The sequence below is a fragment of the Stegastes partitus genome, unplaced genomic scaffold (genome assembly GCF_000690725.1).
Source record: "Stegastes partitus isolate 25-593 unplaced genomic scaffold, Stegastes_partitus-1.0.2 Scaffold344, whole genome shotgun sequence".
Classification (NCBI taxonomy): Eukaryota; Metazoa; Chordata; class Actinopteri; family Pomacentridae; genus Stegastes; species Stegastes partitus.
The window spans coordinates 324779-341696 of NW_007578075.1; the positions used below are offsets into that span (position 1 = coordinate 324779).

Here is a 16918-nt window from a genome sequence, read left to right on the forward strand (position 1 = left end):
TTTACAGGGAAGTCTGCAACTGTGGAACAAAAACTGTAAATCATAGACTTCAAGGGATGATGTCATCAACTGAGGCCTTTTTTTTTTTTTTTTTTAAATAAAAGTTATTCTGTTGTGATACACTCACATGGAGTTATAATGATGCGTATGAAATATCCCAACCATCCATCCATCATCTATACACCGCTTAATCCTCACTAGGGTCATGGGGGGCTGGAGTCTATCCCAGCTGACTCAGGTTGAAGGCAGGGGACACCCTGGACAGGTCACCAGTCTATCACAGGGCTACACTTAGAGACAGACAACCAACCACACTCACATTCACACCTACGAACAATTTAAAATCACCAATTAACCGCAACATGTTTTTGGACCTTGTGGGAGGAAGCCGGAGAACCCGGAGAGAACCCACACTGCACGGGGAGAACATGCAAACACGCAGAAAGATCCTGGGTGTCCTCACGGGACGCGAACCACTGCGAGGCAACAGTGCTACCCACCGAGCATCCTTGCAGCCCTAAATACACAACATGCTAAAGTAAATAATGATAAAATAAGTGATATTGATATTTTAAAAAACTCCACCATTTTTTTCTTCAAAATATTGATATTTGCCCTTTTAATCTTAAAATCTTTGTCTGTCAGGACAGGACAGTGATGCACAGCTGTCCTGTGACTGGATGTAGGCTTAACCTGAATAAATAACCAGCCACTGACGTAAATGATCCTGTCATCTTGTTTGACAGAAATTACACCTTGCAGCCCATATTCCAAACAACTGAATTGTATTTTCATGCACAGAAAATACCCCAGTGATTTCAGTGATGACTCTCACAATGTTCTGTAAGCAGTTAAATATCCTTTTATTCTTACTCTTCTCTCCACTGCTTTACTGCGTTTTGTTGTCTAATTTTGCTCTTTAGAATTTTGACCTCTCCTGCCTCTAGTGTTTCCTCACTGCATTTTCTTAGTTCCTGTTTTCATTGAGTCCTTCATTCAGCCTTTGCCCTAATTAATCATCAAAATCAGTCGAGTAATTTGTTCGAGTATATAATATTTTAGAGCCTTCACCTTAGTATTTAAATTAGTCAGGTACATATGCAAAATTCATAGTATCGGAGGGTATTAACTTTAATGTCTAATTTAGTCAGGTAAAATTATATTTCATATAATAGAGCAAGGTCTTAATTTTAATATTTAAACTTGTTAGGGTTAAAATATGTAACATTAACCTTATTTCTCTGCTCGAAGGCAATTTGGCTCAACAGCTGTTAAAATGTGCTATTTAAATACGGTGACTTGACTGGAATATTAATATTACAGCTATAAATGATTTTCGTTGTATTTATCAATGCTGACATATTGCATTTTGTATTGCAACTGCAGTCTTTTTGTGTTCTAATTATCTCTGCTGTTATGTTGCTTTCTGGGTATTCTGCTTTTGCTTGGTCTGTCAAGGCACTTTGTAAACACTTATTTTTAAAGTGTAAAATATGTAAAGCTATCATTTAAACCATCATGTAAATAGGAGGGCAGAGGGATTTTTTGTTTTTACAGTTTTTCTTTTGTATTGTATTGTATCCTGTTTGTATCAAAATTAAAAAATAATACTAATTCAAAATCATACCAACATCATTTTAAATAGCAATCGATACAATAAACAGCTAGATATAATAATACTGACAAGAAAACAGCAACAATAAAACACCTGTACAGTTTATTGTGTAAAACGCGTCTTCACAATGACCTGATGCAGCAGGTGGCAGAGTTTCCTGAGCTTTTGGTCCTACAGTGTTGCCGTACCCTCTGACGTCATTTTAGAGCGACAACTAACAATGGTAAGTGAGCAAGCAATTTTCTCTGTAGCTCGTATTTTTATTTCACTAAAACCTGTTTTTCGGTAGTGTGACTTGACTCATACAGCTTGAAACGATTAAATTCGTGCTGACATGTAGTTGCAGATGGTTTAATGTTGGATTTGTAAAGTAACACAATGATTAAACGTAGGTAGCAGCCTGTTAGCTGACGGCTAGCGGCATTAGCTTTTTTCTTAGCAGTCATGAACGTAGCTCTTACTGGCGAATTCATTCATATTGTAGAAGCAGCTTTTTAGCTATTTTGATTGATGTTTGTAGTGTTTTTCGGGGAGAACAGTGTCAAAGTGTTAAAGTTTGTCTTTCCACCAGTACAGACTATCGCATCGGAGTTTGTTAGCCTTGTTGGCATTTAGCTGCAACGAGCTAACTACAATAAACAGCTCAGCTAAGACGCTATTTTGGGAGGCATGTTAACGTCTGAAAGAGTCAAAATGCACTGTAACTTACCGCTATCTATTTGTACATTTGTGATATTTTCGTAGGGTCAAAGCCAGAGTGGAGGCCACGGTCCCGGGGGAGGCAAGAAGGATGACAAGGTGAGAATGACACAGCGTCTCCTGGTTAACGTCGAAACCTGCTCGCTTTGGGAGCCAAACATTTATAGTTTCAGTGACCTCTGAACTAAAGCAACTCGCTCCTAATTGGCACGGAGTTTTAATCCTAAAACCAACATTTGAAGTTCGAAAATTGTTACGATTTAATCACTACTTAGGATAGTTTTACTTGACAACTATGGTAACAACACGTCATTGTAAGTACCTCATATTTATGTAAATATAAGCAAAGTTATCACACGTGAATGGAAATAAGATAAATTATCATAGAATACTAAAGTCTGCTTTCCTCCCACATGTATTTTGCCTATTTGTACCTCAAGTCTAATTCAAAACTATGTGTCAGCAGTAAACATTGACTCACTTGAGATGAACTGCTCCGAGCCTGGAAAGCAAAGACAGTGGTCAAGATGTCACTTCAGCTTTTAGTCTGTTCAGAAAAATGTACAAACACCAGTTTCTTAAAACGTTATCGGACCAAGATATCAGTTTTGTATGCGGGCTCCAATAGTTTTAAAGATCGTAGGGTAGCATATTAAAATGATGTCATGGGAATCTCTGCTCTTTGGTCTTGGGTCAAACTCCATTTTCCTTGTATTCTCATGAAAATCACCATCAGCTGACTTTGCTGCTGTATGTAAATTAGCGAAACAGACCATCCCCCTAAAACTACATAAATACGTTGAAAACAATGTTAAATAGTTAAATACAGTTGAAAGGAATGGAAGCTATTAAATTTCACTTCTGAAAATGTCAGATTTCAGACTGTCAGAACTGAGAGGTGTGTTATTTTTAGAAGTGTCACATCTCTGACTAGACAGGGCTCCAGACTAACTTTTTCACTGGTAGCACCGGTGCAACCAACTTTCTTATTTGGTCGCACCTCCCACCTCCCAAAACATATGACTTGCTGAACATTTTCTGATGGATAGAAACTACAACTTACCAATGTTCCCTAAACGCCCCACATTGCAGGCTGCAGTAGCTGCTATTGGCATCTGTGGTGTACTCAGACAGGTGCGCGACCCAAATGACTTTAAAAATAGTAAACTAGGGCGTTCTAATGCCAGATTTGTCCAAAATATAACCACATGTTTTTTATTCTGTGAGTGGAAAAAAACATGAATGCAGGTGCACTCCTTTTTTCACAAGAGGACAGCATTTTTAACCGTAATACCACAGTAGACAAAAGTTGTGAAAGTACTACTTTCCACCACTGCAGTTAACACATCAGCTTCCTGTGCTGGTTACAGGGACATTAATACAGCTTAATGATCATCATGCAATCGCACCGATACAACTGCTTGGAATTTTACCTCGCATACATCCAAAAGAACTTTGGTCCATTTTGGTCGCAGTCTGGAGTTCTGCTAGATGATTTAGTGTTGCTAAATCATTCGAGAACTAAATCAGTTTAACACTAATATACAACAGATTAGAACTGTCTGTGGAATGTACTCAGCTTCTGTGACTGATGAATGGCATCAGTAATCACATTACATGTCTTCTGTTGATAGAAATAACCCTCATAATTACTCATAAAATCAACATGTCTCCATTTCAGCTAAGATGAAAATCTAACTCAAGCAGTCAGATGTTACATGAGACCCAGACAGTTCCCATCATGCCCTGAAAGTACGCAGTTGCTGTGATTTTACAATGTTATTGTTGCCTTCATCATCGTAATGTTGGTAACAAGTCGGGCAGAAATCTAACTTGCATGCATCCTGTGTCAGTCGCTGCTGATCGATTCTGTGCAGGTCTGCCTCATCTCAAATGAGCCCAGTGCTTTCTTGTGTATATGTTGTGATATAAATGTTCTGAGGGTTTGAGAAATACAAACACTTTAGCTTATGTTTCCCCTTGTTACCTTTTCTGACATTTGTCATCTCACTTTGTAATTGTAGGATAAGAAAAAGAAGTATGAGCCTCCAATTCCCACCAGAGTTGGCAAGAAAAAGAAGAAGACCAAGGGGCCAGATGCTGCCAGCAAACTACCACTGGGTAAAGAACTGAGAAAGCAACTTTGTGAAAAAACATTTACTTGTCTTGTGGTTTATCTTTGACTTAGCAGTTGTCTAGTTAATTTATAAAGCCATTGCCAATCTGCAACTATTTTTCCTCTAGAAATCAAATCTTCCTCAATTTGTCTCATGCTTTTATTCTGAATTCTCTTTGAGTTCCCTGAATATAACTTGGGATCATATTTGGTAGTTCTTAACATCTCTAGTCGATGTGTCCTTGAATGTAATACCCCTGAAATGCATTATATTATATTAGAGAACAAGAGGTGAAAGAAAAATGACCTGAATTCAATCCTAAGGAGAAGAAGCCTCACACTGTCATCCTTAGTGAAGGCTAAATCTCAGAAAAAATGTGCTTGATTAGAATCAGATTGTAATGTTTTCTGTATGCATATTTCCATCTTTCAGTCACACCTCACACTCAGTGCCGTCTGAAGCTGCTGAAGCAGGAACGGATCAAAGATTACTTACTGATGGAAGAAGAGTTCATCAGAAATCAGGAGCAGATGAAGCCCCTGGAAGAGAAACAGGAGGTCAGCCTTTGTACCAGACGTACCTCACATCCTCTGTGCTACACGTTTGAGTAAAATGAAGGTGCAATAATACTGTTCTCGTGTGTTTTCTTTTACAGGAAGAGAGATCAAAGGTGGACGACCTGCGCGGGACTCCCATGTCTGTAGGCACCCTGGAGGAAATTATCGATGACAACCACGCCATCGTTTCCACCTCAGTGGGATCAGAGCATTACGTCAGCATCCTGTCCTTTGTGGACAAGGATCTGCTGGAGCCTGGCTGCTCTGTCCTGCTCAACCACAAAGTAATATTTAGTAATCGCTTTTAAGACCATAGAAACAACAACAAAAAATTACTTAACTATGCAATAGTGTTTCTCACCCAGCTGCACTATGGCACTGCTTCATTTATGTAGGATAAACCCACAGCAACAACATTTTAATCCACCTTCCTCAACTAATGTTAGATGGCTTGTATTTGTGTATCATTGTAGGTTCATGCTGTGATTGGGGTGCTGATGGATGACACCGACCCCTTGGTGACAGTGATGAAGGTGGAGAAGGCCCCACAAGAAACCTACGCTGACATCGGAGGACTGGACAATCAGATCCAAGAGATTAAGGTAAATATATCAAAGTGTCATGCCACAAAAAATAACTGCGTTCCAACTGAGGTGTCAGATGGGTGCTTTTACTGCCAGCCCACTACACAAAAGTTTATGTTTAGTTTATCATTTTCTCAGAGGTTGATGGTGTTGACTCTGTTGCTTTTACAGGAGTCAGTAGAGCTGCCCCTCACACATCCAGAATACTACGAGGAGATGGGCATTAAACCTCCCAAAGGTGTCATCTTGTATGGACCACCAGGCACAGGTAAGTTCTTCTAAGACATCACCAGCAGTAGTTGTCAGACTCTTAACACAACAAGCAGCACAAGAGGCAGTTTTATGAAGCTAGTGTTCTACCAACCTGTAGCCTGTATTAGTGTCTCCTAAGACCTGCCTTCAACCATGTTCCACAGAAATTGCGAAATATAACAGTATCGTAATTAGAGCTGTCGTCAACCAAAGACTATCTTGGTTGACTGAAACTGTACCTCCATTCAACCAATCAATTTCATTTGGACACAGAACACAAATTTGCATGTTATGTCTAGATGAACTAAATTGGCCAGAATGCACTGAGTGCACTCTACCTGCCAGCCCTATTAGCCTAAATTAATTGTAAATTAACATAAAAGGCTAGTATTTGCAGCATAATAAATCCTTTTAGCCTGGGTGTTTTGACCTGAAATGATCACAGACTCAGAGAAGACAAGCATGCAGTGGCCTTATTCATATGATTTCTGAAAATACAACTATTTCTGCCGGTGGAAGTGAATGGTTAATAAGTCAGACCTGGTAGTCTCCATTAGGGCAGGAAAATACAGGGGCTTTCAGTTACTTTGCTTCTCCTGCCACCATAAAAAAAAAAGATTAATCCAGAAATACTATTGATGTAGCACTTTTCTTTTTATGAAAGTAACACTGGTAACTGTCTGACCAATGAGAACGTTGTCAGATAGGAGCATCCTTAATGTAATGGTTTCATGAGTGCTTAAAAACGTAATAGCTATAGCTCACCTGGTTGAGCTGGCGTCCCATGTGCCGGGCTACAGTCCCGATGTGGTGGTCATGAGTTCAAATCCCGCTCATGGCCCTTTCCCACACGTCGTCCCCTCCATTCTTCTCCCCTACTTGCCTGTCTGCCTCTCACTGCACTATGAAATAACGGCACAAAGGCCAAAAAAAATAACTTAAAAAAAGGAATTGCTCCTTTCATACTGCCACTTTTAAGAATTGATTTGAACTATTGATTTCTCTATTTATTACTCACTGTGGGACAATAATAATCCTGTTCTATATGTAATGTCTTTTCACCAACTCCCTTAAAAAGACAAAAGAAACAATGAAAGTTTCTCATTAAAAAGTAATGTCTATGTATCCAAAAGTTGATTTAGCTTTTTTGTCAGCACCACAGAGGTCCATTGTTGTTAAAAAAATATATTATAAAACATATCAGCGAGCCACTGTGTAAAATATGGACATGGCTGTTGATTTAATAGCAGCTCCACTTTCACAGGAGAGTAGTTGTTGTGAGCTCGAGGCAGCGAAGTGTCGGCCTTATTCTTTCAGTTTCCATTTCAGTCACATTGGTCTTTTTTTTTTTTTTTTTCTTTCTTTTTAATAAAATCCTGGGACAAAGGTGTAGTTGCCCCAGTGTGGGATTACTGACAAATTCCATTTGTTCATTAGGGACCTTTTTTAAAGGGCATCGCAACAGGGAAGGTGAGAGACTGTCACCATCTCCTGCAGCCTGCCGTCGCTGCTGCAGATATAAAGTGCTCAACTGTCGGCATCAAGATTGAGAATGCTCTTAGCATTTGTAACAAAAAAGGGATGGGGGGAAACTGCACTTAATAAGTTGTGGGTAGTTTAATTGAAATAGGATAATTGCTTTTAGACGAGTGAGACTGTCATTGTGAACTTGTTAACCCTGCCTGTCCCACTATACAGCTTTTGAAAAAGAAAATGTACATCTAACCTTTTCTTTAATCAACAAAATTTCATTGAAAAGTAAAAAAAAAAAAAAGATGTTTCAGAACAATGTGTAGAAAGAAATGTGTCATACTGTGAAGAGAATAACAATATTAGGGGAAATGACATCTGTTTCTGTCTCTTTAATACAGTTTGGGTCACTTTCTTCTAATTTCTGTCTTCACATCGGCAATCATTATGCACTTAGTTTGTTATAAAGGCTACTTTTCTAAATTTCCAGACATAAGTAGAAGCATGTTTTTGTCTGAGAAATTTCTCCTATTGTTCAGAGGAATTGGATCGACAATGGTTTAGTCCAACCGTGACATAAAACCAGCTTGTATAAATTGCACAAAGCACACATATAAATTACCTCCAGTGGTGATACTGCTGGCTCTGTATAGAACTGTACAAACCCTTCTCTCCTTTGTGTGAATGTTAGGAAGCCATTATGCAGGTGAACACTGCAGATATGACGTCTCAGTGTTGATGTGCGTGACCTTTAATTCAAACTCTCTGCATTTAGCAGGGCAGTGTTTGATATGTCTGTAGGGTTAATACAAACCTTTCAGTTCCAATAAAATAGTTTCATAAATTGGAAATGCATGAGGAAACAGACCTAATACAATTAGGTAAGCAGTAAATGTAATAAATCAGGTCTTATGATGGTAACATGAAAATTAATCTTTAAAGAAAGATGAGCTGCTGGTGTTTTTGACAAAAGTCACAGGCAGTGATGTTTCATTAACTTGCTCTTTGCTGTTGCCTTTTACTGAAAATGTCCCAGAATGAAAGCATAGTCACTGGTCATGGAGAAATGGAACCCAAGAATCCAGTCAGGGTTTTACAGTTTTACCATGAGAAATATTAAGATTCAATCACATGACTAGAATAAAAACTTCAGTGTCCAGGGGAGCTCATTTCCATCAGTTCTAATTAAACTGCATTGTCATACTAAAGGTGTATATATATATGAAAAGGTGACAACTAACCTTCTCTCTGTTACCAGGTAAGACGCTGCTCGCCAAGGCTGTAGCCAACCAGACGTCAGCCACCTTCCTGCGTGTCGTGGGCTCCGAGCTGATCCAGAAGTACCTGGGAGACGGGCCCAAGCTGGTGCGAGAGCTGTTTAGGGTGGCAGAGGAGCACGCCCCCTCCATCGTCTTCATCGATGAGATCGATGCCATCGGCACAAAGAGGTACACACAGATCCACTTTCAGCTATTTTAGGCCGAGAGCATCGGAGCAGTGAGAATGTATCACCTGTGGTGTTGAGGAGTCAGGAGTGTATGATAAGGTGTTGGATTAGTAAGTGTGATCACCGCTCTTAATATATCACAGTTTTATTTTTGTTTAGTGCTCAACAGCGCATTAATAATTTAAGAAGATGTACTGCTGCAGGGTTTTCTTCACCATCTCACTAAAAGCCCATTAAAGTGTACAAATGACCAAGTTTCTACATTTCGTCTTTGCACATATTACAAAGTTTTGTGCTTCTCAATCAGTTTCAGTGTCGACAGTTTGGTGTGGTACAATGCACACAGCTACAATAAGCCACAATAAGACAGCTAGTCAAAGTAAAACATTTCTTATTTATCTGTTTTTCTCAGTGTGGAGAACAAAATGTAAAAACACAGTATTGCCGTTGCGCAGGATATTGGCTGAATAAAGCTGGATATTGACTGACTTCAATAATGAATGAGGTTGTAGATGTGCGCTGGGTTTTTACATCACTCGCACAAGATGCAGACAACTCAGTTAAATGTGTCAGTGATAAAAAGACAAATACATACTCCTATTTTAAAGTCTTTACATGTATAACCTGTTAGTTTGCGTATGATTGTAAACTTCTTGGTCTTCATGGTCGTACACTTGTCTGCATGTTTCCAAACCCAGGTCCTCTGGTGTGACTGAGAGGAATTTTTTAGTTGTTTTTATGCTCAAAGCTGGACTGGATTGCCTGGAAATCAGGCTCAGAGTGCCATTTTATTTTATTTTAATCATTTATTTCCTGATATTAATGTTGTAAATTGCTTTAGTTGATTTTTATTTCCCTCTTTCTGTCATGTAGTTTTATTTAGTTAAAATTCTACTCATAGCTATTTTATTAGTTACATTAATTTTCTGCCATTTATTATTTCCTGTGTGCTTTGGTCTAAAGTTGTTATTCTTTTTTTAACATTTAAACTGCCTCTGGAGAAGGAGAGGAGAGGGGAAAACAGGCCAAAAGAGAAAAAAAAGAAAGAAAAATAAAACAAATATTTCTGAATGTATTTTCTGTCCAGGTACGACTCTAACTCCGGTGGCGAGAGGGAGATCCAGAGAACCATGCTGGAGCTGCTCAACCAGCTGGACGGCTTCGACTCAAGAGGAGATGTTAAAGTTATCATGGCCACCAATCGGATAGAAACTCTGGATCCTGCTCTCATCAGACCTGGTCAGTACTGGGCCTAGATTTGTCACTGACTCTGGGTCCGCTCACATATCCTAAGTGTCAGTATTACGGCAGAGAGTGGAAATTGAAATGTCAGATTCTTCTTCTGCTGTTTGAAGTGATTTATTTATTTATTTTATTTTTCCTCTTCAGCCACTGCCCTTTAAAACATTGCATATAACAGAAATTAATGTATTTAGACCAGACAGTTCAACGTTTTTCTTATAAAAGACGAATGAATAACATTTCCTCTTGCTAAAAACAGGAAACCAGCTCGGGTTGGTTACCAAACTTAGCACTTTTAAGGGCCAACCGAATGACGTCAGTACTACTGAGAAGTGATTCACGTAGATCAATTTGTGCCAAATTTCTGTACCTGAGAGTGCTTCTGGCAGAGTACATGTCAGAGAGAGGACGAGAGGAGCTGTCTGTGAACACCTCCTCCTCTCCCTGAACACTGAATCAAAACATGTGCGGCAGGTAGGTTTGTTTTTGGCTTTCCCCCGCAGAACAGAACCTATCCAGAGTTCAAAAAGTGGTTCGTATCATGAACACCACTGCACAAATTTGTCCAAAAACGATGCATTCAAGTTGGTTCTGATAAGATAATCTATCTGTTCTTAACACAATGTTATCAGAGACCCAGCTCGTTATTGAAATTCTTACTCTGCATGTGAGGAGCTGCGTTACTTTTCCAGACCTGCGGCTCCTAACTGTGGCTTTGTCCCACCTTTTCTTGTTTTGCTTTGACATGTTTACATGACATTTGCATTAATATTGTTCTGAAATCTGGGCCAACCTACACACTGTGGCTGATTACAGCAACGTGATCACTTCTTAATGTAGTTCGCCGTGGCTGCTAATGTTTCACACACTTGCAACAGAGAGTCACCCATTTTCCTCAAGAGGAGCCCACTTCACCTCTGGCACACCCACATTGGCAATTATGAAAAATATTATGCAATTCAAATTGAGAAGCTTAACTTATTTTTTTTTTTAAAGCTAAATATACATTTTTGTTGTTACTGAAAGACTAAGGTAGCCTTCCATCAGTGGTGTTGCTTCAGATGTGCCCTGAGCACCAGGACTGTTTGCACCAACAGGATGATCAGCTGATTACTTATCACATCTGCTATTAAATAACTTTGCTATAAATAATACTGTAAAAGCTTTGGCTTTAAATAGCGTGTGGGCAGAGATGTCGGAAAATTATCTTCATTTAATTGTGCTCCTAAATGAATAAAATAAATTAGTATTTGATTTAATCAACCAAATATGATTAGTGTGGGATCTGCTGGCACAATGCTGCGTTTATTAATCAAATTGGTGAGACTCACTGGCACTGGTCTACCCAACAGAATGTCATAAAATAAAAGATGGCAGAACGTAAAGAGACTCACAGTAGTCGTTCAGTTGATGAAGTTTTTCTTTGTTTCTTTTGTCCTCCTCAGGGAGAATCGACCGTAAGATCGAGTTTCCCCTGCCGGACGAGAAGACCAAACGGAGGATCTTCCAGATCCACACCAGCCGCATGACAGTAGCCGATGACGTCACCCTTGACGACCTCATCCTGGCGAAGGACGACCTTTCAGGAGCAGATATCAAGGTAACAGTTCAGTCTCAAATGCAAAATGTTTTTTCCTCTGGTCCCAGTAGCCAAATTCCAAAATCTACAAACCTCAGTCTCAGTTTTTGGTCCGCCATGTTGCTTTTTAGAATGAAAAAGGAGTCTACAAACAAGTAAGCAGAGCCACAGAATTAGGTATTTTCCAACCGTAGTGAGCTTTTTTTCTTTCTTTCCTCACTTCTACAGGTGTAATAGTATGTGTAGGAGAACAGTCGTCACGTAAAAGTGAATTTAACAGCATGGTAGGACTCGTCCAGTCAAACTGCGAGCTGGCAGTGGAGCTGTGTCCCGTTTTCGTAATTTGTTCTGGCCTGGTTCTGTGACTACAGTCACGTATTGATTATGTGAGGTCTTGGCGGAGAGCCAGTTCACACTGTGGCTCAGCAGAATGGGGAGAAAAAAACAAGACGAAGCTGTTTGAAGGAAAACCACCAGGGCTAATTTTCTAAATGATTTTCATGTCAACACTTAATTAACTGTGGTAAGTTCTGCAGTCAGAAAGATCAGATCCAAAGTGTTTACTGTACGTTCAGAGCAGTGACTCAACTCTGCTGCCCTCATGTGGGATGTTACAGAACGACATGTAGAGACTTCTTGTACACTGCATGACTTTTAAACAGTTACTTAAACGTAGATTTAAGTAGTTAACATTAAATATGAACTTCTAGCAAACCAGACCAGTTTGTTCAGGGCTCAGATCTTTATAGGACTGTAGTGCAGAACGACACACACACAGTCCGTCTTTCTGACTGTCACACAAACCTCTGTAGTTGTGACATGCGGCTGTTCTGTGGTCAGATTGATCGGTCGCTCAGCTTTGACACTTCGTTTAAAATGTGTCGGGTCGTTGCAGTGGAAGTAAATAGAGAAAAAAACTTCTACAGAATTTTAGTTAAACCCTCTAAACCCCAAGCAGCTTCTGTTCCTTTTGCTCCTGACACATTTTCACTCAATGTGGTCTCATGTTTTTTTACTACAGTATTAAGTCTCTTTGGAAACAGCACGACCACGGCTAGAAGCAGAGAGAACTTGTGCAGTATTGACACAGTTATGACATAAATCATAGAAAAAGAAAAAAAACTGTAGAATTTCTTTGATTATTCATTCTACTGATACTAAACAAAAAACATCTGAATCAACATGTACAACTTTTGTTCAAGCGCTCACAGGTGTTACAAATACTGGGAAAAAAAAATAATGGCAGCAAATAATATAGATATTTAACTGTTTTCAAATCCTCTACAAACTCAGAATTTTTAACACATCAGCTCTAGAAGGATGTTTCACCATGCAGGATGTGTCTTTCAACAACTTGCTGTTTTCGAGTCATGCGTTATCTATTTTATTGATGTTTCAATTTCCTTGGAAGCTCTCTAATTTGTTTCCATACTTATCTCATCTCTCTATTGTGTAAACACCGCCCGCAGTTTAACTGTGAAATTTCTGCATTTTTATCTCGTGACTGATGCTTGCAGCTGAGTCACTCGTGACTTCTTTGTTACAGTGAGGCACGCAGAATTTTAGTTTGGTTGTTTTTTTTTTTTTTACACAATCTGGTTCGTACAGTTTATTTTTAGAAAGTTATGAAATGAGACATGTAGATTGAAGCTACTTTGGACGAAATACTTTTAAGCCTGAACTTGGTTGTGTTTTTTGACTGAACCACATGCCGCACAGGATGATTCCTCCTGTTTTTACAGTTCCTGCTCTGATAAACAGTTTAAGATAACATGCCTTTAAAATCCAGATTGCGGGGTTTATATAGTTTATACAGCCTTGCCAGATAAATTAACAGTGTTTCCGTTTTTCCTGCAAATAAGCTTTCCACATCTGAGCAGTTTATGCACTAGTTCCCAGTTTAGCCAGTTAAGCAGGGAAGCTAAACACACAAAAGCTGAACTACACGACGGCACAAAGCACAGCATTGTTGCTGCTGCTTTTTGTTCCCGCAGCTACCGCGCACACAACATGCCTTGTTTTCCTTTTTACAGAAGCATTTATCAAAGTCAAGTTTTGACACTTTCCTCTTCATTTTTTTTTCCATCTCCTCTCATTCTATCCTCCAGGCCATCTGCACAGAGGCAGGCCTCATGGCTTTGCGAGAGCGCCGCATGAAAGTCACCAACGAAGACTTCAAGAAGTCCAAGGAAAACGTCCTGTACAAGAAGCAGGAGGGCACACCGGAGGGGCTTTACCTCTAACCTTCAAACTTTTGTTTTTTGTTTTTTTTTTTTCTCACCCCCCACCCATTCTTTATCTATCGCCGTGTGAAAGACAGGAGGCCGCTGCTGTCTCCCCAGAGAGAGTTTTGATATATTTTGTGCATGTCATGTCTGGCTTATCCCGCTCTCCTGTTACCGTTATGTGTTAAGACAATAAATAAAATGACAAATATATCCGATCACGGCGTATTCGTCTTCAGCTTTTACCATTTTCACGTGCATTTCGGCTCGCAGCAGCTTCTAAAAATCTCGTTTGCGCAGAAGCAGCTCCTGGTTAGATTCCAGTGTATTGAGTTCATCAGCAGGCTGTAATATTTTGAGATAATTAATCACATGAATTATTCAGTTCGTTCAGTCTCTGTGTTGTTGCCCTCGGTGTCACAAACAATCCCATTAATATGCAAAGTCATGTTTTCGGCTTTACCGGTGTCTTCCTTTTATGGAGGACGGCACACTTGCTGTTCTGATGCCCGGAGACACAGGAAAGGCCTGAAGGAAGTGGCCGTCCCTTCCCTTAAAACAAACGCTCCTCGCTAATTACTCGAATATTCCGTATGACTCCCACACACTTGACGACGGCGCACATGCACGTAATTAAATCTTGGGGGGTCACAGGATGAGATAAAACACCCTGACTGTAGCTTTTTTACTCACACATTGCCTCCAGGAGCTGCATAATGTCAACGCATTATTAATACTTCAAGTGTTTAAAGCGGCCGTTCCTAAGCAATGAGAGAGAGAATTTGGGTGCATATCGGAGAGACGGACGAGTGCAGCCTGTGATTTGATTTCCCTGTCTTCCATTCAAATCAGCCTTTAAGTTAAGTAAATCCAGCTAAGCTGCCCTTGCTGCAGTCTGACACGCGGAAGAACGGCAGCGTTGATTTAATTCCTCTTGATGTGGAGCCATGTGTAACTCAGTGCTCAGCAGAAAGTGGCCCCCATGCAGCAAGCATCGAACCACTTTACAGGCCCGTCGCTGGGCTCGAGTGAGCTGCTGCTGCTTCTGCTGCTGCTGCTGCTGCTACAACACTGCAGCCCCCTCCTCGGAAACGCTCTTATTAAATCAGTCACGCATTTCAACCGCAGCTCATACATCGCAGCACATTCAGCAAATGGAAGGAAGAAGGAAAAAAAAAAAAAGCCAAACATTTAAATCAAGCGTGGCGTGAGAGGCTGGGAGGGCTACAAGAAGAGGGGTGTGTGCGTTCTAATGAAGCATTTGCCCTGTCAGCTAGAGGCAAACTCTGGGCTGGGTATTTCTAAACCGCCCCCGTGAGCATACAGATGGAAGAGGGGGGTGGATGCGGCAGGGGCTGACCACGGTGTCTCTCAAATGTCACATCCACATTACTTTCAGTTAAGATGTGTGCATATTTAACTCTCCTTAAAAGCCAATAAAAGCCTTCGTTTTGCAAAGTTACGGACATCAAGAGACGCCATGCATCATGTATAAAGTCAAATTTGTGTTGTATTTATCGCCTTGCAAATCCTCCAGCAATCTGTACACTTTAAAGCCTGTTTTTCAAGAGAGCAGCAAGAGGTTTAAGGTGAGAAAAAGTGTGGTTTCAAAGCTCTTCTGTGCAAGGGGGGGAAAAAATAATCAGCCGTCTTCATACTTTCACCTCTGCAAAGTGTTAAAAAAAGAAGATGCTCTGTTTGCCTGAGTGTCTGCGAGTGAGAAAGAAGACACAAGAGGGATGCAAAGCAGCGAGAAAAATGTACATCTGCTTATGTAACGTCTCCTGTTAAACTGGGCAACAACACTGAACGAATTCAGTAAGAAGTCCCGATTAGTTCCGGTAGATTAGCAAATGAAACGGCTCAGCTTGAGTTACTTGACCTGGAGGAGGAAGACGGGCGGCGAAGTGTCTGGAGAAAAAAAAAAAAAAAAGTTCATAACTCCACAAACACATAAGAAGTTTTGCTTCTTTTTTTTTTGTTTATGTAGATGAGTTGTTACCGGGGCAACAACAGCTGCTCTCTCTGCTGTAATAAAAATATTATTACACACACATGCATGAATAGAGTCAAATCTCCTCAGCTGCTTTTTTAAACTTAATTAATCCTAATAGTCACTTATGTCATTTGAGTGTTAATAACAGCCTTGAGTTTTATGTAACACACTTTTTGAGCTTGAGTTTGAGGATAATGAAGCCATTTTCAGCAGGTTTTCTCTTTCTGTAGGAGCTGTAACCTTCACACAAGACTTTTTTTTTTCTTTTTTTCTCCTGTCTTTAGAAACTCTGTGGCATCACTTTCTGCTGTAAACATCCGAGCACAACTTCTGCGCTTTGTCCGCTGGGTGGTGCTTGTGGAGGGCTTGAGTTTGTGAAAACACTGCGATGCTGCTCGCTTTGGCCAAATTCTGCACCGTCATTCTACCTGCACAGGTTATTTATGTTTTATTCAACCAGGAAGCACCATTGGAAATAGCTTATTTTTATTTTATTTAATTTAAATCTCTAAGTTAAATTAAAATATTGTGCACAAGCAGCCCCGCAGAGTTGTAAAATCCAGCCTTTGCAGCAGCCAATAGTAAATGTGCGCACTTCCCATATCGAGCCTATCAAACACCGCGCCAATGAAAACCTGTCGCACTTTCCCGTCGCTCTCCGCTAAACTGACGAATGTAAATTATAAATTATCGCAGGCGGCTAATAAAACGAGGCGAACGCGGCGCCGAGAGCTGCGTCGGGTTTTTTAAGTTTCCTGTATTTATATTTATTATGTTTCCATCAAGTGCCACTGCCTGGTGCAATGCAGGTCCCGTGTAGCCAATCGATGCGGCCGACACATGGAGTATAATATTGCAGGTCTGCAGCGACCAATCAGAAGCCACATCACACACCGGCACAGCAAATTCTCCAGTGTCAACCCAGGCTTCCTACACTAGGAGGTATCCTTCCGCGGCTGCGAACTAGTGCGCTCTGTTCAGGGGGGGACTATCAGTACTGTAATAATAATTTTAATTTGAAATGAAAAAAAAAAGTATAAATTATAGCTTCCTGATTTAAGGCTAATTGATATTTTGTATATATTGTTAGACACAAATAGATATAATTAGTGAGGCTATTGGGTTTCACAATTAT

At 40.1% G+C, this 16918-nt stretch overlaps 1 protein-coding gene across 1 annotated transcript; it reads left to right on the forward strand.

The window, feature by feature from the left end:
* The first annotated feature begins 1802 nt into the window (after positions 1-1802).
* Positions 1803-14005, forward strand: psmc1b (proteasome 26S subunit, ATPase 1b). The gene is made up of 11 exons (XM_008284083.1): positions 1803-1838; positions 2360-2413; positions 4339-4435; positions 4864-4988; positions 5087-5272; positions 5462-5590; positions 5744-5840; positions 8553-8742; positions 9829-9980; positions 11429-11583; positions 13671-14005. Exons 1-11 carry the CDS (start codon positions 1836-1838, stop codon positions 13803-13805), a joined length of 1323 nt encoding a protein of 440 aa, XP_008282305.1. The 5' UTR covers positions 1803-1835; the 3' UTR covers positions 13806-14005.
* The last annotated feature ends 2913 nt before the right edge of the window (positions 14006-16918 follow it).

What these genes read in the sequence shown, in the direction of transcription:
- psmc1b (XM_008284083.1), top strand. An exon ending in CCCTGGAAGAGAAACAGGAG is followed by an intron (nt 4,989 to 5,086) that starts GTCAGCCTTTGT and finishes TTTCTTTTACAG; the next exon opens with GAAGAGAGATCAAAGGTGGA. An exon ending in TTTCAGGAGCAGATATCAAG is followed by an intron (nt 11,584 to 13,670) that starts GTAACAGTTCAG and finishes TCTATCCTCCAG; the next exon opens with GCCATCTGCACAGAGGCAGG.